Genomic DNA, 25,151 nt, shown 5'->3' on the forward strand with positions numbered 1-25,151 from the left:
TGTTCATCAGATATTGGCCCTTAGTTGTTTTTGGGTGTTTTTTTTTTGTTTTTTTGTTTTGTTTTGTTTTGTTTTGTTTTGTTTGGTGGTGTCTTTATCTGGTTTTGGCATCAGGGTAATGCTGGCCTCATAAAATTAATTTGGAAGTTTTCTTCCTATTCTATTTTTGGAATATTTTGGGAAGAGTGGGTATTAATTCTTCTTTAAATGTCTGGTAGAATTTTCCTGTGAAGAACTTTCCTGTGAAGCTGTGTGGCCCTGGACTTTTGTTTTCTGGGAGTTTGATCACTTATTCAATTTCATTTCTGGTGACTGGTCTGTTCAAATTTTCTATTCTTTTGCTTTGGGAGGCTAGGTTTCTAGGAATTTGTCCATTTCTTCTAAGTTGTCCAGTTTATTGGCACATATATTTTCCCCAACTGATTTTAACAGGGGCTTTATGTCAGCTTTACTCCTAACTTCTTTTCCTGATGGTGCTGTCGTTACCTGATTTGCTTCATATTTCATCATTTTTCTCAGTTTTCAAAGGCACTGCTTCACTTCCAGTTTTTCCTCTGTAGCACTCTTCTTCAGCATGCTTGCCTGGCCCTTCTCTCCTATGCACCATCTGATCCAGTTTTATACTAAAGCTGAGGTCTTCAGCCTCTTATCACCTAAGGTTTTAAGATCATCTGTACATCATGAGCCCCGCCTTAATTTTTCAATTGTAGATTCAGCATCAGTCTTTGGTTATTATGGCATTGCCTGAATTAAAAAAATAATAATAAAACCTCCACAAAGAATTAAAGAGACACAATTTCCTTCTTTCAATGCACAAATTAATCCAAGTTATTTCCCACATGTTTCACACCAAAATTAGTCATAGAAAAAGGTGTAGCACTCAGTCAATACAATTTTTTAAATTACTTCTTTGAAACTTCAGGTTTGCTTTGGAAGGGTACAATCTGATATATATCTGATTTTATCTTGTTAATATTAGCATTATGCTCATTTTATCTGCCTTAATCTGATAGATTAGCATTGTTCTCCAAGTAGAAATGTGCAACATATCTCCGAAAATCCAAGAGGTCTAGAGAGGTATCTGGGTTACAGGCTCTGTGTAGCTGCCATGCATTGTTCATGGCTACATCAATTATGTAGCTCACTAAAATTGAGTACCATTTTTTGCTTCTTATTCTCACCCTGTATTTGGAAATGATTTCATCCATTTTAGCTACACCTTCCTTGCATTCATCATACAATTTCACTATAGACGGTTGAGCTATCTGATGGATCTCCTCATCATCGGCACAACTTAGCTCACTGGCCGGTTCTATGCCTACGGCATTGGAGCACAGACTGATGATGCCATCTCCATGCCAACGACACAACATTATCTCCTCATTTTCTTCGACTTGGAAATCGAAATACCCCTTCTTCATTTTTTTCATATGTTCTACATTCATAAGGGGACATTTTTCAGTCCTGTTCTCGCGAATTGTTCCTGTTGCCCTCACTCCTTTCTTCTTCAAGGCTGACACCAATTTGACACTTGTAAAGAAGCTATCAAAACACAGGTGATAGGGATATTGGCCTCTCTCTAAAAGGACATCAGCAAAATGCATCACTAGATTTCCACCTAAACCAAGGTTAAGATTCTTATCCACCATCACAGATGATTCTTCTTGATGGGGCTCAAACCAAACCAGATAACCCTGTGTGGTTGTGCCACACCAAATTTTATAGCCAATTCTAATAGGTTTCCCATTCAGGAATTGGTCACTATCAAAGCATTCACACATTGTCTTATCAAAATAATAGTGTTCTTCAAGGGGAGCATAGAGGAGGAAATTTCTATTCATTTGCTTTATGAGAGGCCTCAACTTTGTAAACTTATCTTTTTGATCTAGGTGGTTGTTATCTGCAAAATGTAGGTACGAGAAAATCAATTCAAATCTGTCCCTTCTAATTGCATCTTTGACTAGGTTCTGATCGGTATCAGAGATTTCCCAATACATTCCCCTTCTGGGACGCCTCACAAATCCACTCAAAAGCAAGATCCCAAACAGACACCTTATTTCCTGAACTGTGACTTCCAAGTTGACATTTTTCTGAGATGCATAATTATTGGTTTCATTGACAATCAAGCTGAATGTTTCGTCATCAAAAAATAATTCAAAGAGTTCTACTGGGTTCAACTTTTCGCTTTTGAGATTCAAAAGTCCAGAATCCAGTGCTGACCAGCTTGGAAAGTTGGGTTTAAGGTCTCTTTTGGTCCAATTCTTCTCTGGGACGTTTGATATCTTTAGCCTTTTTGGAGCAGGGTGGGTCTCAGGCTTGTTCTCTTCTTCTACATCTGAGTCACCAGAAAATGCAAGGCCTTGGAGCAGTTCACTCACTCGAGCTTTGTCCTTTTTTCTCCCTTTTCGGGTAATGTCTCCTGCAGCATATTCCAAGGAGGAGATGTGCATTCGGGCCCACAAGTCACCTGGGTGACGGTCCTTCAGGGTGTTCGTATGTACAACTGTCCTGTCAGTACAGACTGAAGTACCAGGTGGCTGGGGCATACAATCTCTGGAAATGAAAAAATTACCATATTATAAAAATCCTTAGTCTTCCTCACCATGACATCATGAATCTGGTGACACCTAAGTATTCTTCTGCAAAGACTACCCCCTTCTCACTCCTAGGACTTTGGCCAGACCTAACACTGGGGGCCTCCCTCCCAGTAGCTGTTGAGTCTGAAACAAGGAACTGGGCAGCTGAGGGCAGTGTCTCCTCCCCCATCTTCAGGAGCGAGTGGCAGACATCCCATGTTCCTTTGGGCCCAAGTTGAATCACCCCAGCCTCTACAGGGGGAGATGGGCAGAGTCCTCTGCTTCAGGGCTTCCCTGTCCAGTTGAGCTTCCGTCAGTAACGAAGCCGAGGTTTTCCAGAATCCTTTTACTCCTGTAGCTCTATCAATTGACTCTAAACCTGGACCAGGAAGGAGGTTATTTACTGGGCTCCTTCACACCTCTCACAGGATTTCTGAACACAGAAGGATCTACATTCATCTGGTGGACACTCTGCTCTGGGGAGAAACTCAAACTTCCTGTCTTTGAACTGATTTTTATGGGGTTACAAGGAAGCAAGCTAAAGTTACCAAGATGAAACCAACAGGACATTAAACAGTCTAGTTCTAAAAGACTGAAGGGCAAAAAGCAGTGAAAGGAATAGAATTCACACTACATGTATTGACTCATTTCCTTAAAGCCTTTATCATCCGAGGTGTCTCCAGTGTGCTTGTCTGGCCCGTTCAACACACCACCCATCCTAGGGTTCCCAAATACTCTCAACTGCAGGGACCCTCCTCGGCCCTGTTGTCCTGCTCAATCGCTGCCCTCCCCTCTCACCAACTCCTCCCTTCCCTCCCTACTTGTGGACCCCATGATCCATCACAGCAGCCCCTCTCAGGCCAGGATCATCAACCCCCTGCTGCGGTGTCCCTCCTCTAGCCCCAGACCAGCAAAACTTCACCCAGTGGAGACCCTGGCTGGTTCTTCTCAATCCACACCCCAGAGCGAGCAGGGCCGCAGATATCCCACCAGGGACACTGACGCTCCTTCCCTCTTGCCCCTTTATCCCCTTTCCCCACCCTCCACATCTTGGTATCCGCAAACAGAGCCTTGTTTCCTACTCCAAAGAGGACCATTTCTCAGGCAGAAACCTGCTCATGAAACGGTCTGCCTTCCATGGCTCCTGTAACTCCTCCCAGTCTTCTCCAATCCTGTCTGGGCACAGGCACATTCACTTCTCTGTCTGTTTCCTCTCCATCTCCTCTGCATCTAGCAAATTCCTGCCTGGTGCCCGAGTCTTGTTTCAGAGGTCAGTGCTCTGGGACGCCTCCTCCAGCATCCCAGGTCTCGGCTGGGTGCCTCTCCATACCCACAGCACAGGCACATGTCCCGCTGCACTGTGGTTCTGTCTGCTCCGCTGTGCCCTCACATGACCCACTGCAGGTGGGGGTCTCTGTCACACAGGCCTCTGAATACAAGTGATAAAATGCTTCCTGAATGAGTGGAAGAAAAAAATATCTAAGTTGGAAACTTCTAAAGATGTGCCTGGAAAATGGTCTTGTCAACCAAACTCTCTTGACCTCTCCTATCAGTTCATCCTGGATTCTCCAAACCGAGTTCTTGATGCATATCTCTGTCTAGTTCACCTTGACCTGTGACACCCAGAGAAAGCTTCCCTAAGTATCTGCTTCATGACAGTGGCAGAGTCGGGGACTTTCCTGCCAATGCCCCTTGCCCTCTTCCCTTTAGCCAGTCAGAGACCCCGTTCTGGGGGCAGCAGTGCGTCCAGGTAAAGGCATGAATTGGTCTAAGCCAGGCATAGTAATGCCATTCCCCTTTCCTTGGTACCCCCTGTCCCCAGCCTCTCTTACAGCCAGAGGTGGTCACAGAAGTCTATTTCTGCCTGTGAGGAACGGGGGAGGGCGGGGGGAGACCTCTCCTTTCGTGGTGCCAGGAACAAACAAGGGGAAAGATGCCCTCCTACCTCCTTTCTGTACTCGAGCTGCAGGGACCGTCATGGTCCTCGGTCAGGAACCAGCACACTAAGGATGGTAGAACAAGAGACCAAGAGCCTGGATCCTTCGGTTTGAGAACTGAGTAATGACAAATGCTGGAAGGGTGTGAACCCTCTACTGAGCCGAGTACAGGTGGGGTGTTCTTCTCAGAAGTCAAGTCGGCAATACTGAGCTAACTTTAGTAAAACACACGCTACGACTCGGAGTTCTGTTCCTAGGTGTTTGTCCCAACGAAGTTCTCGCACAGGGGGCACGTAGAGGCTGTTCCGTGCAGCAGTGTCCCTGCTGACGGGGACCTGGAAGCAGCTGGGTGACCATCTCTGGGGAAGCTGACAGGCCATAGATGTACGTTACAGATAGTATGTGGCAGCTGTAGGTAAAGGAGTAGATGTGTGCAGATAGCTCCTAAAACGTTATGCTGAGTGACAGAATATTCACAATACTATTTAAGTAGTTTAAAACATTCCCATCAAAGTGCATATTTTTTACAAATACTGATAATGGGTACACATTATGGCCCTAAATGGTAGAAGGAAAGGAGAGTTAGTAGTGGGGGGAAAAGTGGGAAAGAAAGTGTGTAAGTGTGTGTGTGTGTGGCTGGGCACGGGTAGTGGTGGGGAGATGCTGAGTCAGTTTCTGTTCACTGAAGTTAAACATCTGACAGGCACAATATATTCCTATTTTGCAGTTAGAATGGTCACAAAACGTTTCTGGTAGAGCTTGGTTCGGACCTCAAAAGCTTTATGAAAAGTTTCACTTCTCTTAAGCTTTAAGACATTTCCATTTTCACTAAGATTTAGCCCCATTTCCCTGAGATGAGCAAGTGTCCCCCCACCGCAGGCTTCAAGCTAATTGTCCCATGATGTTTTCTTCCTCCTCTGTGCTCATCTCGGAGGAGCCAATGGCCTCACCCAAATCCAACCCCCTGCCTTTGGTCAGGTCCTTCCCTCTCTGCTTTAGGAGTATCTGTGCTACATCTCCCTCCCTGCCCTTTCCCCTTTCCTCCACAACCAAGGCTTATTAAGTACCTACTACTATCTTTAATTTCCGCTTCATCAGCTATTTTCCTGGTAGTTCTTGTTCAGGACTCTCCCAGTGCTCTTCGTTTCTTCACTGCCATGAGAGCCCTCACTCTTGTCTGAATTCTCTGTAGCTCCACCAAGACAGAAGGGAACCCAGGGAAAGGTGGCCAGGCAGGGTAAACAGAGTCAGGATAGGATTCCTGGGGGCAACTGTGTACCACCCGAAGCTTTGGTATAATGAGGATACTGACCGGTCCCCTTCCCGGCCCGGGGCCTCCTACCATTCCTGAAGTGAGAGTAGTTCTCTTCCTGTATTCTTCCAGGGAAGCAGCTTTGAGCAGCTAGGTTCTCTGGTCAACCCAATTTGTTCTTACAGCTGCAGGAGCAGTTCCACTTAACATGGACACTTACCTGTTGGGTGCTCCTGAGGCCTCAGCACCTTCCTGTATTTCTTCAAAAGTTTCTTGCTTTGCCTTAAACAATCCATCTTTACTTACAGCTTCTTCAGCTAAAATAAGAATATAAATGTCATCATCTGCATTTTTCCCCCTCAATTCAACATCCAGAGGGAGTAGGATTTTCAAATTAAAATAATCATCAGGTGCCCCAGAAGTGCCGTCACAGCCAGTCCTACAAAGTGTGGCACAGCAGGGGAAGATCATAAGAAACGTCAGTTAGCTGGAGAGAATGTCTAACAAGGCAAAGCAAATTTAGAGAAAATTCTACGTGGACTATAGTATTCTCAGAGAGTGAAGAGAACTTCCTCCAATATGAAGGGATCAGGCAGCGGAGTTTGTGAGACTTCCAGACATGAAGAGCTGTCTGAAGACAATTACATGGAACCCTTTATAGGGAAGAAAATGGGAAGCAAAGCAGGACTCGTGAGAAATGATCAGAGAAGATAAGAATCATTAAGCTGACTGATGGGGAGGGATGCAAGAATCATTAAGCTGACTGATAGGAGGTAAAGACAGAGAAGTGTGCAGGCAGAGGGCGGAAGCGGAAGGGAAAGCAAGGGTCTGGAGGGAATGTGGGCTCCCAAGGGCCAGGTCAGAGTTAATGATGGGACAGGGGAGCAGCCCAAGGCTGTCACTACTTATCAGATGGAAGTCTGTAACCTTCTGAGCTGAGTTCCCATAGAGGAGCTCTCTCTCCTCTGAGCCAGACTCAGAAGTGGCCATTCTGGGAAATCGGCAAAGGACAGCCTCTTGGGGTCTTCACTGTGGTAAGGACAGGGGTCCAGTTGTGAAGGGTGGTGGCTTCCACACTGTAGACCAGTGGTGCCAAGACAGGGACCATCCTTGCCTCTCTCCTGGGCTGTGGGGGTCGGCAGCAGTCCAGAGGGTTCTCTGGCTGGGAGGTCCCTTGTTCTGATCTCTGCCTTCGCATTATAAGGACACCAGTCACCAGCCCTGGGGCCCTCCCAGATCCTGCACAACCTCATCTTCACCTGCTTATACCCACAGAGTGTCTTTCAAAATCAGACCACACTCATAGGTACCTACAGTTAGGGACGCAGATCTTTCAGGGGGACACAGTTCAACCCACACCATCAGTTACATTGATTGAAAATCCTGTAAGTTTTACTTCCTATACAATTCTTTTCATAAGAGTAAATTGAGAACAGAAGACTCTGGGTTCAACAGGATCAGGAACCAGTTAGATTCCACAGTAAGGGACCAAGTGAGGAGAGGACTCCACAGGCACGTTTTGAGAAAACGGAGGTAGCAACACAGGACTTAAATTTTAACTAAATGACTAGGAAAATGATTGAACCACCGTGAGATCAAGGAAAAAAAGGGTCATCTGTGGTTTTGCTAAGGACAGAATTCCCATTACCATCGTAACTGAGGTCTGTGCAGGAACACCAAGAATATAAAGGAGTGTGAGGAGGAACCTCCCAAAATAAAGCATCAGGCCCTGAGCCTCAAAGGAGTGGAGGCACGGTCTGCGACCAAGCATCTCCCTGCCCTTCCTCCCTCCCTCCCTCCAGACGTGGATGTGCCTCCTCCACACGGTACAGAATGAGGCAACAGCCGGTCATTGAAACGAGCCCCTGCGCGAGGCACGCGTGGTCTGCTCTCGTCACAAGGGGAACGCAGGGGGCTGGTGCCGCCCCAGAAGCTCCCACAGGTGAGGACTGCTACCCACGTGCCCGTGAGCTGGGAGGAGACAGGAGTCCCGCGTGAGACCTGACAGCCTTGACGAGTGCCTTTTGTGGGGGCCCGGCTTGCACACTTTCTGTATATTGAACATCCCCCATCGCTGTGTCCACTTTGCCAGGGAGCCTACCATTCTAAAACTTCAGGGCCTGCCATCCACACAACTGAGTGCTTATGAACTGGTCAAGTGCTTTACGGTGATGCACTGGTACATATCAGAGGAGGGAGAAGCTAGTGCTAAAGGAGAAATTAAGCTGAGAGCAGATACAAGGCCAGGGGGAAACGGGAAAGTAGAAAAGAGGAAGAGTTGTGGTGACAGGGAAATAAAGACCCCCTCCCCCCAGACACAAATACAAGTGACATTAGACGTGAGGTAAAAATGTTAGGAATGTGCCACAGAGGAGCTGATTCCAGAACGACTGACAATAAGTGGGGCACCTGGGGGGGAGGGTCAGCCAGTTAAGCGTCCGACTCTTGATCTTGGTGTGGGTCATAGGATCCAGCCCCAGGTCGGGCTCTGCTGGGCCTGGAGCCTGCTTGAAATCGTCCCTCTCCCCGACTCTTACACGCTCTCTCACATAAAAGTAAGCTACACTACCCATGAAACTAATGTAACATTGCATGTTAACTATGCTGGAGGTAAAATTAAATAAAAAATTTCAAAGTCATGTAAAGTCAGGGGCACCTAGCTGGCTCAGTTGATAGAGTATGTGACTCTTAATCTCAAGGTCATGAGTTCAGAGCCTACTTAAAATAAAAATTCTAAAATAAAGGCAGATAAAGCCAAACAGACCTTTGTTGATTGACTGCTTCATCAATGACCCATTAATTAACTTGCCCAGGTCCCACCGTTGGCAGATAGCAGAGCTGGAATTCAGACCTCCACCTATCCTTCTTGTCTTTCTGGAATGTTTTCCTCTGTCCTGGAGGCTGGGGACAGAATGCTTCTCTCATCTGAAGGATGCCAGGAATGAAAGTAGGCTGTGGGCTGCACGTGGCTCTCCCAGACCCTCAGTTCGCATCACCTTTAGGCCATCGTGCTGTCTGGTCTTGACCCTGATGGACAATCCTAAGGCCTTGGCTGCTGGGGCAACCACACCACTGAGGCAGGCACAACTCCAGCCTGCTCAGTTGAGAGAGTGAAGGATTCCAGTTTGGAGGCTAAGGCCTAAACCACTGCCCTTTAACGAAGGCAGGGATCACACCACTCAAATGCCGATATATTGTACCACAATGTGAAACCCTTGACCACTATCTCCTCCTAACTGCTCTGCTGCCTCAGCATCTAAGTTCAAGATAACAGAAAATTGGATTCCTTGGATAATGCAAGAGGCAATTTTGCAAATCACCCTGAGCTAAGAAGAGGCACCAGAATACTACAAAATCAGTTACTGCCTAATGAGATTCTGTGGTCAAGTTCTGTATTAAAGGTTCACACCTGAATACTGACAGTAAGAAGAGGTGTGTCTAAAAATTCTCAGAGGAGGCACAGTTCCCTCTTTCAACCATCTGACCATCGTTTGGGTACACGGGAGGGAAGGAAGGGTGGAATTTTCTGGTAAAGACAGCTAAGAACTATGTGAGTATGGGGGCTATGTCATCTGACAATGAGGCCATAGAATTGGCAGGCAGAGAACAGGACACAGGCAAGAAAGAACTGAAGGCCACGAACCAGTCCTATGTGGCCCCCAAAGGAATGAAGAGACAAACTCAGCAGAAGCCAGAACACTCATCAGCATCAGCTATTAACTGAGCTTTGACTATATGCACAGCAGTGGGCCTGGAGCAAAGGAGGTACAAGCTAAGGAGTTTGCTCTCGGTGGGTTGGGTTTACAGACTGACCAGAGAAAGAGAATGCAGACAAACTGGGTTTGCTGGCAAAAGAACAGGGTTATACTGCTGGGAAGATGGCACTCACCTCGTTTCTCGGACATAACTACCTAACACTCACCATAGTGTAAATGCCCCAGAAAGCAACCCGAAGGCTGGCAGAACAGAGCCACAATTCCATGTAAAGAAGAGGACACATCGAAGAAGGTAGAAAGGGCGAAGATACAGTGAGGAGCTAATACCCACAGGACTCTCCCCGGGGTGGGGGCATCTGCAGGCACAGGGAGGGTAGACAGACAATCACAGGGTTGCCCATGTGGGAAGATGAAGCCTCATAACACTTGGCTTTGAAAACCAGAGGGGCCGAATTCCAAGATTCTTACAACCAGCAGAACTTAAAATCTGGAATTTTAAAAATCACCGGGCTTGGGGCACTTAAGTGGCTCAGTCGGTTGGGTCATGATCTCATGGTTTGTGGGTTCAAGTCCTGCGTCAAGCTCTCTGCTGTCAGTGCTGAGCCGGCTTCTGATCCTCTGTCCCCATCTCTCTCTCTCTGCCCCTGCCCCACTCGTATCCCTGCCTTCTCTCTTTCAGAAATAAACATTTAAGAAAAAAAATCACCAGACTCTGCTCTGGGAAAGAATGGAGGCCAAGAGAAAACTAAGTCCCTGCCCTTAAAGAGACGACACAACAGCCCATGGAGATTCAGCATAGAAGCAGCAGTTGGAAAAACACCTGGGGCCTATGGGAGGCAGAGTTCTTTGCTAAGCTCAGAGAATGTCTGCAGGGACAGAACCCTGGAAGACCACCCCCCAGGGACAAAGGAGCCAGCAGGTGCCATTTCTCTCCCCCAGCCCCCAGGATAGACACATGGAGACCTATGGGAGCTAGTGCAGCAGTAACAGTCGCTACCTAACTTACTTACACCTCACCCTGCACTTTGGGGGATCTGACCCCTCCAACCAGGCCTGCCCTAGTACTGTGGGTACCCTCTCCCGAGGACCGTCGAAAACCCTGCTAACACCACCTCTCCCCAACTTGCAAATGTGATGGATCCGCCTCTTCCAACCCAGCTGGCCTCAGTCCCCATTCACAGAGGGCTGTGCAGAAAACCTTAGTAAAGCTGCACCTTGGGGATCCACCCCTCCCCTACACTTGTGGCCAGAGCCCATCCAAACCGGGGCCACAGGCATGGCAGCATGCAAGCAGCCCAAATGAGCCACCGCCACTCCAGAGTGACTCCTCCAGGGAGAGGAGAAGAGAGTCCTATGCACCACTCCAGGTATAGCCCCAGCAGTGGACTGGGGGCAGAGAGCTGGTCTGGTCTGATTGCAGGTCCCACCACCAACGAAAAGCTTCTCAGGCGACAACACAGGGAAAGTGCCCAACAGTTTCCTGCTACTGCATCTCTGGCAAACACCTGGTCTGACTCCATTCGTGCTCGATGCAGCCGCAAGCTGCTTCACTAACACCACAGGGATCCCAGAAGGAGTAGGGAGAGAAAAGAGGGAAGAAAATTTACTTGAAGAAATAATAACTGCAGACTTCCTAAATGCAGGGAAGGAAAAAGAAATCCAGATCCAGGAGGCAAGAGATCCGCCCCAAAAACTCAACCAAGGAGGTCCACATCAAGACACATGATAAATAAAACGGCAAAAGGTCACGATAAGGAGAGTTTTAAAAGTAAGACGGTCAGCTGGGAAGATGGCACAGGAGACGGACCTTACGCTGGCCACGCCCCACATGAACAACTAGAGAATATCCACATCAGTGTATATAACCTGGAAGTTACCTGAAGACTGACAGAACAAACTCACAACTAAAGACCAAGAAGAGAGCACGATGAAGAAGGCAGGAAGGGCAAGGATGCGGTCTCAGAGAGAAACAGACCAGACCATGGCCGTCCGTGGTAGGGAGGGAGCTGGTGGCAAGATGATGGGCAAAAACAGGCCTTCACACAGGGAGTCCACGAAAGAGAGGGCAAATTCCCATAACATCTGCCTCTGAAAGTGAGAGGGGCCAAATTTCTTGAGTTCTTATAACCAGTGGACTCACATCCTGGAATTTTAAAAATTGGCGGGCTCAGTTCTGGGAGAGCCCGAAGGTATTAAGACGAGTCCCCACCCTTAGCATGACAAACAGCCTGTGCAGGTACAGCGTGGAATGAACAGTCTGAAAAATGGCAGGGGCAGACAGGAGAGTGGTTTGCTCAACTCGGAACATGGCATGGAGAGACAGGGGTCGAGAGGGACCCCTCCAGGAACAAAGGAGCTGGCAGGTGTCACTTATCTCCCTCACCCCCAGCATAAAAAGCAGCCACCTGAGGAACCAGCTCAGCTCCAACACTCTAAACATGACTTCCTTCCACCAAGCCCCCACCCCTGCACGTGGTCAGAGCTGCCCTTTCTAGTCCTCCTCAGATTAGTCTCTGCACCCAGGGAGAGTGGGTTCTTCTCGGCCCGCAGAAGAGCTGCACAAACCCTGCCAACACATCTCCTGACAGTGCACTTTGTAGGACCTCAGTTCCGGCAGCGACCAGGGCAGGTCACCTTTCACAAGTGACCTTTCACACCCCTTATTAAAACACACCCCACTCCCACTAGGGACTAAACACTGCACAGAAGAGGCAAAGAGAAGCTCTGCAGACAACGGGCTCATGGAAAAACAGGCCAAGATTCAAAAGCAGAACACACACGAGACATAGAAAACACTCCCTGGAGCACCAGGCCTAGGAACAGGGGACACTGCAGGGCAGGGCACTACAGGACCTCTTCTTCACAAGGCTCTTATCCTTAGGAGCAAGAGAAGTAGCTAACTTTCCTATCACACAGAAACACAGAGAACTGGAAAAAATGAGGAGAGAGAGAAATACGTCCCGAACAAAAGAACAAGACCAATCCACAGCAAGAGACCTAAGTGAAATGGATATAAGTAATATGCCTGATAGAGATTTTAATAATCCTAAAGATACTCACTGAACTTGAAAAAAAAAGTGGAGGACATCAGTGAGACCCTTAACAGAATGGCAAAAAAGAACCAATCAGAGATCAAGAACACAATTCATGAAATTAAAAATACACTTGAAGGACAAATAATCCAGTGAAGAAATGGGCAAAAGACATGAATAGACACTTCTCCAAAGAAGATATCCAAATAGCTAATAGACACATGGAAAAAATGCTCAACGTCACTCATCATCAGGGAAATACAAATCAAAACCACCATGAGATACCACCTCACACCTGTCGGAATGGCTAACATTAACTCAGGCAACAACAGATGTTGGCGAGGATGCGGAGAAAGAGGAACCCTTTTGCACTGCTGGTGGGAATGCAAGCTGGTGCAGCCACTCTGGGAAACAGTATAGAGGTTCCTCAAAAAATTAAAAATAGAACTACCCTACAACTCAGCAATTGCACTACTAGGTATTTATACAAGGGATACAAGTGTGCTGTTTCGAAGGAACACAGGCACCCCAATGTTTATAGCAGCGATGTTGACAATAGCCAAAGTATGGAACGAGCCCAAATGTTCGACAGATGAATGGATAAAGATGATGTGGTATATATAATGCAGTATTACCCAGCAATCAAAAAGAATGAAATCTTGCCATTTGCAATAACATGGATAGAACTAGAGGGTATTATGCTAAGCGAAATTAGAGAAAGACAAATACCATATTGACTTCACTCATGTGGAATTTAAGATACAAACAGATGAACATAAGGGAAGGGAAGCAACGTAATATAAAAACAGGGAGGGGGACAAAACATAAGAGACTCAAATATAGAGAACAAACAGGGTTGTTGGAGGGGTTGTGGGAGGGGAGATGGGCTAAATGGGGAAGGGGCACTAAGGAATCTACTCCTGAAATCATTGTTGCACTTTAAGCTAACTAACTTGGATGTAAATTTAAAATTAATTAATTTTTAAAAAATAAGCACATTGTGAAGAAAAAAATACACTTGAAGGAATAAATAGCAGGCTAGTCGAAAAAGAGGAATGAATTAAACTGTAAGAATAATGGGAAGTAACCAAACTGAGAAACGGAGAAGCAAATTATGCAAATTAAGAATCCTTAAGGAATTCAGTGGTTCTGCCAAGCCTAACATTCATATTATAGGGATCTCAGAAGAAGAGATAGAAAGGAGGGAGGGCTGCCTGGGTGGTTCAGTCAGTTGAGAATCCAACTCTTGATTGCAGCTCAGGTCATGATCTCATGGTATGCAGGCCTGAGCCCCTTGTGGGGCTCCGTGCTGACAGTGGGGAACCTGCTTGGGATTCTCTGTCTCTGCCCCTCCCTCTCCCCTGCTCATGCTCTCTTAAATAAGTAAATGTTTAAAAAAAGGAGGGGGGGAGAAAATTGACTTGAAAAATAACTGAGGGGTGTCTCAGTGTCTCAGTCAGCTAACCACCCAACTCTTGATTTCGGCTTGGATCATGATCTCATGGTCGTGGGATCAAGCCCTGCATTGGGCTTGGAGCCCATTGGGCATGGAGCCTGCTTGGGATTCTTTCTCTCCCTATCCCTCTGCCCCTCCCCAACTCGTTCTCTCTCTCAAAAAAAAAAAAAAAAAAAAAAAAATGCTGAATACATCTCTAATTTGGAGAAGGAAACATATCCAGATAGATTCAGGAGGCACAGAGATCCTCCCAAGAATTTAACTCAAGGAGGTTGACACGAAGACACATAGTAATTAAAATGGCAAAAAGTAAAAAAATTTTAAAAGGCAAAAAGTAGTGACAAAGAAAAAAATCTTAAAAGCATCAAGAGAAGAGAGTTGCATACAAGGGAAACCTGATAAGGCTATCAGATTTTTCAGCAGAAATTAGGCCAGAAGGGAGTGGCCTGATATTCAAAGTGCTGAACGGGAAAAATCTGCAGCCAAGAAAACTCTATCCAGTGAAGCTATCATTCAGAATAGAAGGATAGATATAGAGTTTCTCACAAACAAAAACTAAAGGAGTCCATGACCACTAAAAAAGTCCTGTAAGAAGTATTAAAAGGGATTCTTCGAGTGGAAAGGAAAGACTATAAGAGTATGAAAAGTAAAAAAAAAAAAGAAAATAAGTAAAAACGAGTATATCTGTAAAAATCAGTCAAGAAAGAGATTAGTAAAATATGACACTATATACCTAAAACTTGAATGGTGGGAGGGGGAGAGGAATAAAGAATGAGTTCAAAACTAAGTGACCATCATCTTTAAATGCAGACTGCTATATGCAGAAGAGGTTATACACAAACCTAATGGTAACCACAAATCAAAAGCCAGTCACAGATATGCAAAGAATAAAAGAAAGAAATCCAAATATACAAGAAAGAAAGCCAACAAGCCATGAAAGAGGGCAAGAGGAGAAAGGACGAAGAAAATCTATAGAAACAATCACAAAAAAGTAAAAAATGGCAATAAATACTTGTCTATCAATAATTATGTTGAATGTAAATGAACTAAACAAATCCAATCAAAAGACATAAGGTGACATAGTAGATAAAAAAACAAGATCCATCTGTATGCTGCCTATAAGCGCCTACTAAAGGCGGCTGCAGATTGAAATTGAGGGGATGGAGGAACACTTATGAATAAAGCCAGAGCAGCAATACTTATATCGGACAAACTAGACTTTAAAACAAAGACTGTAAAAAGAGACAAAGAAGAGCACTATATAGTCAGAAAGGGCAAAATCCAACAAGAAGAGTTAACAATTTTAAGTATTTATGCATGCAACATGGCAGCATCCAAATACATAAAACAGGGGCGCCTGGGTGGCGCAGTCGGTTAAGCGTCCGACTTCAGCCAGGTCACGATCTCGCGGTCCGGGAGTTCGAGCCCCACGTCAGGCTCTGGGCTGATGGCTCGGAGCCTGGAGCCAGTTTCCGATTCTGTGTCTCCCTCTCTCTCTGCCCCTCCCCCGTTCATGCTCTGTCTCTCTCTGTCCCCAAAATAAATAAACGTTGAAAAAAAAAATTAAAAAAAAAAACACATAAAACAGTTAATAACAAACATAAAGGAAATAAATGACAGTAATAATAGTGGGAGGGGGTTAACACCCTTTGTGCATTAATGCACTGATCATCCAAACACAAAATCATCAAGGAAAAACTGGCTTTGATGGACCAGATGGATTTAACAGATATATTCAGAACATTCCATCCTAAAACGCCAGAATACACATTCTCTTCTTTTTCTTTTTTTTAATGTTTATTTATTTATTTTTGAGAGAGAGAGAGAGAGAGAGAGTTAGAGAGCAAGCAGGGGAGGGGCAGGGAGAGAGGGAGATAGAATCCCAAGCAGGCTTCAGGCTGCCAGCACAGAACCCGATGCAGGGCTTGAACTCACAAACCATGAGATCATAACCTGAGCCGAAACCAAGAGTTGAATGCTTAACTGACTAAGCCACCCAGGGGCAACACACATTCTTTTCAATTACACACCGAACATTATTCCAGAATAGATCACATATTAGGCCACAAAACAAATCTCAAAAGATTCAAAAAGATCAAAGTCATACCATGCATCTTTTCTAACAACAATACTATATTACTAGAAATCAGGGTACCTGGGTGGCTCAGTTGGCTAAGCACCTGATTCTTGATCTCAGTTCAGGTCTTAATCTGAGGGTTGTGAGTTTGAGCCCTGCACTGGGCTCCATGCTGGAAGTGAAGCCTAAAGAAAGAAAATAAAAGGGGCACCTGGGTGGCTCAGTCGGTTGAGCATCCGACTCTGGCTCAGGTCATGATCTCGCAGTCTGTGAGTTCAAGCCCCACGTCGGGCTCTGTGCTGACAACTCAGAGCCTGGAGTCTGCTTCAGATTCTGTGCCTCCCTCTCTCTCTGTCCCTCCCCTGCTCATGCTCTATCTCTCTCTCTCTCTTTCTCTGTCAAAAATAAATATTAAAAAAAATTTTTTTTAAAAAGAAAGAAAATAAAATTAAATGAAGGAAGGAAAACAAGAAATCAACCACAAGAAAGAATCTGGAAAGACCACAAATAACATGGAGGTTAAATAACATGCTACTAAACAATGAATGGGTCAACCAGGAAACAAAAGAAATCAACAAGTACATGGAAACAAACGAAAATGACAATACAACAGTCCAAAACCTTGGGGATGCAATAAAAGTGACTCTAAGGGGAAGTTTATAGCAATACAGGTCTACCTCAAGAAGCGAGAAAAATCTCAAACTACCTAACCTTACACCTGAATGAGTTAGAAAAAGAACAAACAAAACCCAAAACCACCAGAAGAAAGTAAATAATAAAGATTAGAGCAGAAATAAATGATATACAAACTAAAAACACAATAGAACAGATCTGAGGGGCACCTGGGTGGCTCAGTCAGTTAAGCATCTGACTTCAGCTCAGGTCATGATCTCACAGTTCATGGGTTTGAGCCTTGTGTCAGGCAGGCTCTGTGCTGACAGCTCAGAGTCTGGAGCCGGCTTCAGATTCTGTGTCTCCCTCTCTCTCTCTGCCTCCCCCATCCATACTCTGGCTCTCACTTCAAAAATAAACATTAAAAAACAAAACAAAAACAGATCAATGAAACCAGGAGCTGGTTCTTTGAAAAGATCAACCAGATTCATAAACCTCTAGTCAGATTCATTAAAAACAAAAACAGACTCAGAATCACAAATGAAAGATTATAAATAACAATCAACACCACTGAAACACAAACCTAATAGAATATTATGAAAAAACTGTATGCCAACAAATTAGACAACCTAGAAGAAATGGATAAATTCATAGAAACAAAGAAACTACCAAAGCAGAATCAGGAAGAAACAGAAAGTTTGAACAGACTAATTACCAACAAGAAGATTAAATTAGCAATCAAGAAACTCCCAACAAAGTCCAGGACCAGATGGCTTCACAGGCAAATTCTACCAAATATTTAAAGAAGAGTTAGCACCTATTCTTCTCAAATAATTCCAAAAAGTAGAAGAGGAAGGAAGGCTCCCAAATTAGTTCTATGAGGCCAGCATTACCCTGATTTAAAAAAAAAAAAAAAAAAAAGATAAAGACACTACCAAAAAGAACTACAGGCCAATATCTCTGATGAACAGATGCAAAAATCCTCAACAAAATATTAGCAAACCTAAGCCAACAATACATTAAAAACATCATTCACCACAATAAAGTGGGATTTATTCCAAGGATGCAATAGTGATTTGATTCAATATTTGCAAATCCATCAATGTGATATATCAATAAAAGGATAAAAACCATATGATCATTTCTTTCTGTTTTTAAGTTTATGTATTTATTTGAGAGAGACAGAGCATGAGTGGGGAAGGGGCAGAGAGAGAGGGAGAGAGAATCTCAGGCAAGCTCCACACTGACAGCACACAGAGCTCTGTGCGGGGCTCAAACTCACAAAACCGTGAGATCGTGATCTGAGCCGAAACCCAGAGTTGGACACTTAACTGTGTCACCCAGGTGCCCCCATACAATCATTTCAATAGAAACTAAAAAAAGAAAAAATATTTGGCAAAGTACAATATCTATTCATGATACAAACACTCAACAAAGAAGGTTTAGAGGAAACAAACCTCAACATAATAAGGGCAATATATGAAAAACCCACAGCTAATATCAGTCTCAAAGGGGAAAAACTGAGAGCTTTTCTCCTAAGGTGAGGAACAAGACAAGGATGTCCACTCTCACAACTTTTATTCAACATAGCACTGGAAGTCCTAGCCACAGCAATCAGAGAAGGAGGAGGAATAAAGGACATCCAAACTGGTAAGGAAGCAGGAAAACTTTCACTGTTTGCAGATGATATGATACTATGTAGAGAAAACCCAAAAGACTCAACCAAGAAACTACTAGAATTAATAATTCAGTAAGGTCACAGGTTACAAAATCAATGTACACAAATCCACTGTATTTCTATATAATGACGAAACAGCAGAAACAGAAATTAAGAAAATAATCCCATTTACAATTCCACCAAAATAATGAAATATCTAGGAATAAACTTAACCAAGGAGGTTGTAAAACACTGAGGAAAGAAACTGAAGATGAGGGGCGCCTGGGTGGCTCAGTCGGTTGAGTGCCGACTTCGGCTTAGGTCACGATCTTGCGGTCTGTGAGTTCGAGCCCCGCATCGGGCCCCTGTGCTGACAGCTCAGAGCCCGGAGCCTGTTTCAGATTCTGTGTCTCCCTCTCTCTGACCCTCCCCCGTTCATGCTCTGTCTCTCTCTGTCTCAAAAATAAATAAACGTTAAAAAAAAAAATTAAAAAAAAAAAAAAAGAAACTGAAGATGACACAAATGAAAGACTCACGGATTGGAAGTACAAATATAATTAAAATGTGCATATTATCCAAAGCAATTTACAGCAGCATTTTTTACAGAACTAGAACAAACAATCCTACAAAATTGTATGGAACCACAAAAGATCCCCAAATAGCCAAAGCAATCTTGAAAAAGGAAAAAACAAAGCTGAAGGTATTACAATTCCAGATTTCAAGTTATATTACAAAGCAGTAATAATCAGGGAGCCTGGGTGGTTCAGTCGGTCGAGTGTTTGACTCTTGATTTAGGCTTAGGTCATAATTTTCCAGTGGGTGGGACTGAGCCCTGCGTCAGGCTCCATGCTGACAGCATGCAGCCTGCTTGGGATTCTCTCTCCCTCTCTCTCTGTACCTTCCCCACTTGCACTCCCTCACTCTCAAAATAAATAAATAAACTTAAAAAAAAAAAAAACCAAACCAGCACTAATCAAAACAGTATGATATTGGCACAAAAACAGACAGAGGTCGATGGAATAGAGTAGAAAGCCCAGAAATAAACCCATGATTATATGGTCAATTAATCTTTGACAAAGGAAGCAGGAATATGCAATGGGAGAAACAGTCTTCTCAACAAATGGTGGTGGGAAAACCAGACAGCTCCATGTGAAAGAATTAAACTGCACCACTTTCTTACACCATACACAAAAATAAACCCCAAATAAATTAAGGACCTAAATTTGAGACACGAAACCATAAAATTCTAGACAAGAGCATAGGCAGTAATTTCTCTGACATGGCTGTAGCAAAATCTTTCTACATAGGTCTCTTGAGGCAAGGAAAACAAAAGCAAGATAAACTATTGGGACTATATTGAGATAAAGCTGCACAGCAAAGGAAATAACAAAACTAAAAGACAACCTACTGAATGGGAGAGGACATTTGTAAATAGCATGTCCAATAACGGATTAAAATCCAAAAAATACAAAGAACTTACACAACTCAACACCAACAAATAATCCAATAAATGGATAGAAAACACGAACAGACATTTCTCCAAAGAAGATATGCACATGGCCAACAGACACATGAAACGATGCTTAACATCACTTATCATCAGGAAATGCAAATCAAAACTACAATGAGATATCACCTTACACCTGTGAAAATAGCTAAACTCAAAAACATAAGAAACAACTAGTGTTGGTAAAAATATGGACAAAAAGGAATCCTCCCACATTGTTGGTGGCGAATGCACTGGTACAGGCACTGTGGAAAACAGTATGGCGGTTCCTTAAAAAATAAAAAATAGAACTACCCTATGATCCAGTAATCACACTACTGAGTATTTACCCAAAGAATATGAAAACACTCATTCAAAAGGATATATGCACCCCTCTGTTTATAGCAGCATTGTCTACAATAGCCAAACTATGGAAACAGCCCAAGTGTCCACTGATAGATGAATGGATAAAGATGTGGTACGCGTATATAAGTATACACACACACACACGAATGGAGTCACACCAACACACACAGACACACACAGGAATATTACTCAGTCATAAAAAGGATGAAATCTTGCCATTTGCAGTGACATGGATGGAGCTAGATAGTGTTATGCTAAGCAAAATAAGACAGAGAAAGACAAATACCATATGACTTCATTCATGTGGAATAGAAGAAACAAAACAAAGGGAAAAAAAGAGAAAAACCAAAAAAGACTCTTAACTACATAGAACAGAGTGGCTCAGTCAGTTAAGTGTCCAGCTCTTGATTTCAGCTCAGGTTATGATCTCAGGGTTTGTGGGATTGAGCCCTGCATAGGGCTCCATGCTGACAGGATGGAACCTGTTTGGGATTCTCTGTCCTCTGCCCCTTTCCCCGCTTGAGCTCTCGCTTGCTTGCTCTCTCTCTGAAAATAAAACATTAAAAAAAAAAAAAAAAAAACTACATAGAACAACAGACGTTTACCAGAGGGCAGGTGGGTGGAGGAATGGGTGAAATCAGTGACCAGGATTAAGAGTAACATTTACCGGGGTGCCTGGGTGGCGCAGTCAGTTGGGCATCCGACTTCAGCCAGGTCACGATCTCGCGGTCCGTGAGTTCGAGCCCCGCGTCAGGCTCTGGGCTGATGGCCCGGAGCCTGGAGCCTGTTTCCGATTCTGTGTCTCCCTCTCTCTCTGCCCCTCCCCCGTTCATGCTCTGTCTCTCTCTGTCCCAAAAATAAATAAACGTTGAAAAAAAAATTAAAAAAAAAAAAAGTGTAACATTTACCGTGGTAAGCACTAATACATAAAATTGTTGAATCACTGTATTATATACCTCAAACTGATATAAGACTGTATGTTAACTACACTGGAATTAAAAGAAAAGAAAAAAAAGAACTAGGTTACAGCTGCAGCTGTGTGACCTTGGGCCTGTCAGTCTTGCTAAGCCTCCCATTCCTTATCTGTGCCATGGGGAAAACATAGTCCACTTTACAGGGCTGGTGAAGATCAAAAGAATGAACACAAAAGCTCTTTGTAAAACTGCAAGACCCCCCTGAGGTCATGTATTATTAATTTTCAGATCAGCTTAATACCAGCTACACAAAACTAAATGAAGAAGACATGATCATTCTAACCCAGAATTTATCCAAGACTGTAGCATCACTTTATTTTGCTCCAGACACAATGGATCACCATAGCATCTTTTCACTGGTGTTGTTTCGTATCTAGAGGAACTACTAAAGCTTGCTGGAAAAACAGGCTTGTCCCTGATGCACTGTTGCGACCTTACCCCCAACTTCCCCCAACAACACATACATGCCAAACCCTTCAACTAAAAAAGCACAATGTGAAACAGGTCTGCTGACAGAGAAGGGGCTATATTGAGAAGGGGAGGATGGGAAAGAAAATGGAAAGGGGCAAACATAAAATGCAGTGAGGAAAGAAAATAAAGACAATGGAAAATCTGAGATAGCAAAGGTCAAATCAGACTTTGTGTTTGCTCCTTATCATCCTCCTCAGGTGGAAGAGCATTAGGGTTAAGCCCGAGAAAGAGGCAGAGGGATGTTTTCATATATGGGAAAGTTCAATACAAACACCACACTGATCTACTGCTGTGCATCCCTGCTCAAGACAGAACAGGAGGATGCAGGCTTCAGGTGCGGTCTATCAGGTGATACCTCAAGGTCCCTTCTACTTCTCCACCAACATGCAAACACTCAACAATGCGTCTGACACTAAGACTATCACAACTGAGCATTGAGAGACTGGGAAAAATACAGTACTCGTGAGTTTTCATTTAATTCTAGTGTTCCATGACAGATGAGAATACCACACACACACACACACACACACACACACACACACACACAACAATTGTTGTAAATCATATTTTTGATTAAAAAAAAAAAAGGCTGGGGCGCCTCGGTGCCTCAGTTGGTTGAATGTCCAACTTCAGCTCAGGTCATGAGATGTTTGTGGGTTCGTGCCCCGCATAGGGCTCTGTGCTGACAGCTCAGAGCCTGGAGCCTGCTTGGGATTCTGTCTCCCTCTCTCTGCCCCTCCCCCCCCCCCGCTCTCTCTTTCTCTCTCTCTCTCTCTCTCTCTCTCTCTCTGTCAAAAATAAAACATTATAAAAAAATTTTTTTAAAAAGGCTTCTATGGCACCCAACTTTTTAATGACAGTCCAAACTTTAATGCCACAAAACGTTCCCACGTGACTTCCCCATTTCTCCCACACACTCTTTTGCAAACAAACCCTACCCTCCAGCCACACTGGTTAACTTACTATCCCTTGAAAATCCCAGCACAGGAGGAAGAAACGCCACTAGTCTGGGAAATTGGTCTAAGTCATGTACTGTCAGGTAACCTGGAGAAATGTGCTGGGTTTATAACTGATAGGTAGGCCTTTAGCTAGAGTCTTTAAATATTCGGAAGGAGCTAAAAGGCTATATATTAAAAAAAAAAAAAAGTCTTTGAAAATGACAAAGCATGCTTCCGGAAGGCCCAGAGAGCGTTCTCATCTGGATAACACCTACCACAGCAGTGGTGCCTCCCTCTGGGGACACAGAAAACCACAAGAGGCCACTGTCCTGCCCACAATGCAGCTGGGGTCCGGTTTGTGAGCCATGTCATGCTGTTTTTAAGCATTCACTTACACGAAAGAATCTTACATCCTATGATCACTGTTACCTATTTGTCAATTACCATCCTCACCATTCTGACAACTGCCCACCTCTGTTCATTACCCCTCTCTCCTCTCCAGTCAAAACAAAATTGCTTTCAGTAGGTGTATATTCATCATCTCATAGGTAAGTAGGAATGTCTGCTCACTGTGGGGCTCCCCACTACCTCTCAACTTCTTCAGATAAACCAACTATTCTGGGGCTTCACGCAATGCTGGTTTTTCACAGCTGCAGAAATATGACAGAACCATCAGCCAAGTAAGCAGGGAAGTATCAAGTCCTATTCATGCTACAGGATATGAGTAAACACCATAAGTAATATGAGCCGTATACATTTCATCTCCCTCTAGTATGAACCGTTTATTCATTCTACACTTACTGTCAAAATATCAGTATTCACAGATCACCAACATAGCGAATTTGGTAAACCATGGTAAACCATGACTGGGGTAAACCACGAACCCTCTGAAATCATATGCATAATTTTGCATGTACCTACATTTTCCAGGGAAGAGAGTCAAGTTTTCAATAACTTCCGGGGAAAAACTAGCAGCACCCCTCATGAGAAGGCTAAAAAACACTGCACTGTGGAATTCTAAGGTCTCTTCTTTGAACTTTCTGTGTACTTCTGTCTGTTATCAATCCATCTGCAGACCTCAAACACTGTGCCAGATGCCTGCACAGAGCTCAACAATAAGCAACAGTTGGGATGGTTTCCTGGAGGTGAGGCCTGGGTACGGAAAGTGGGGGGACCCTGCACACAGAAGAATGCACTTCAATGGAGAACAGAGAGAACCTGTTTAAGCCCACAGCTGCATTTAAAATGACTCCAGGTTAGACGCAGGGAGGATACTGAAGACAATGTTATTGTGGGGAAAAAGGTATATTTGTGGAAAGCTGCCAAGTAAATCTTGAAAACACCCACAAGTGTAGAATTAGACATGTAGAGCAAAGGTAAGTAGCAGAGAGACCTCCGGTCAGAAGGTCAGGTGACTTGAATTCTAGATGTTGCTCTGCCTCTGATGACCCTGGGCAAGTCATTAAACAGCCTGACTTTTGGTTTTCCCAACTATTGGGAGGGGAATTGGACAAGATCTCAGGATCCTAACATTTTACAATTCCAAATGTTTTTAGAAGCTTGCTTAGATACAGGGTAGGGAAAAAACATAGACAGATAGATACACACACACACATATATAGACATAAATATAGATATAGATATATACCCACCTATATATAAAAACTGAAAGACACAGATAAACAAGCGCCTGTCAGTGTCTGCTCCCAATTTCCGTACTACACACGCACTGGCACTCACCACTCACTTCTCCGGGGTTCTCTTGGCAGAGCTCTGGAGGTTCACACTTCAAGGCAGTTACCCTGGGCAGGAGCTGGAGGCTCTGACATTCTGAAGAGGCTCCCTGATACTCTGTCACCAGCGAGTGCATGTCCTGTCCCCGAGTATAGACAGAAGCCTGGGGATAAAAGATTTACCTTGAAAATGCATCCTGGTGGGAACAGGACTGAACAGCAGTTAGGGACATCTTCAAGGAAATACCAGACAAGCCCCATTTAATCTTTCAAAGCAGCAGTAAATGAGAGAGTAGCAGACCGAGATGTCCACCCATTTGGTAAAGAGGGACTGCACACCTACGGAGACTCGGAGTGTGTTCTACGGGCTGGGGATACGCGGCAAACGAGGACAGTGCGGACCAAAGATGCCCGCCCAGAAAGAAAACCAAACAAACCCAGGTGGATGCTCACACTGGCGGATGGAGACTATCACAGGACAGCTCCCACAGGCTACTTAGGGGACTACCAAGGGGAAAGTGGTAACTTTAGGAAACAGAAATCTGACAGACACCACCTTAAGCTCATCAGTAATGCAACAACCCATCCCCATGTGCCTCCCTGATGTGATGCACTAAGGCAAACATATCTTCTGTGGCATTCAAGGGAAAAGGAACAACACGGACCTTATTAAGAGAAAACGTAAGACAAATATCAATGTCGTGGCAGACAAGGAAAGACCAAGTGGGGGACCTGGGTGGCTCAGTTGGCTAAGCGACCCACTCTTCATTTCAGCTCAGGTCATGACCTCACAGTTCGTGAGTTCCAGCCCTGCATTGGGCTCTGGGCTGACAGTGCAGAGCCTGCTTGGGATTCTCTCTCTCCTTCC

General features: G+C 44.4%; 1 protein-coding gene across 2 annotated transcripts in view; it reads right to left on the reverse strand.

The window, feature by feature from the left end:
• Positions 1-786: 786 nt before the first annotated feature.
• PGBD1 (piggyBac transposable element derived 1) overlaps positions 787-25,151 on the reverse strand; it is a 28,853-nt gene continuing 4,488 nt past the window's right edge. For both annotated transcript variants that reach the window (XM_043590568.1, XM_043590567.1), the window contains exons 3-5: positions 24,291-24,447; positions 5,986-6,082; positions 787-2,553 (exon numbers count right to left, since the gene is read on the reverse strand). In XM_043590568.1, coding sequence (XP_043446503.1) covers positions 1,002-2,553; positions 5,986-6,082; positions 24,291-24,447 — 1,806 coding nt within the window. In that variant the 3' untranslated portion in view covers positions 787-1,001. The remainder of the gene's footprint in view (positions 2,554-5,985; positions 6,083-24,290; positions 24,448-25,151) is intronic.

The sequence above is a fragment of the Prionailurus bengalensis genome, chromosome B2, assembly GCF_016509475.1.
Source record: "Prionailurus bengalensis isolate Pbe53 chromosome B2, Fcat_Pben_1.1_paternal_pri, whole genome shotgun sequence".
Classification (NCBI taxonomy): domain Eukaryota; kingdom Metazoa; phylum Chordata; class Mammalia; order Carnivora; family Felidae; genus Prionailurus; species Prionailurus bengalensis.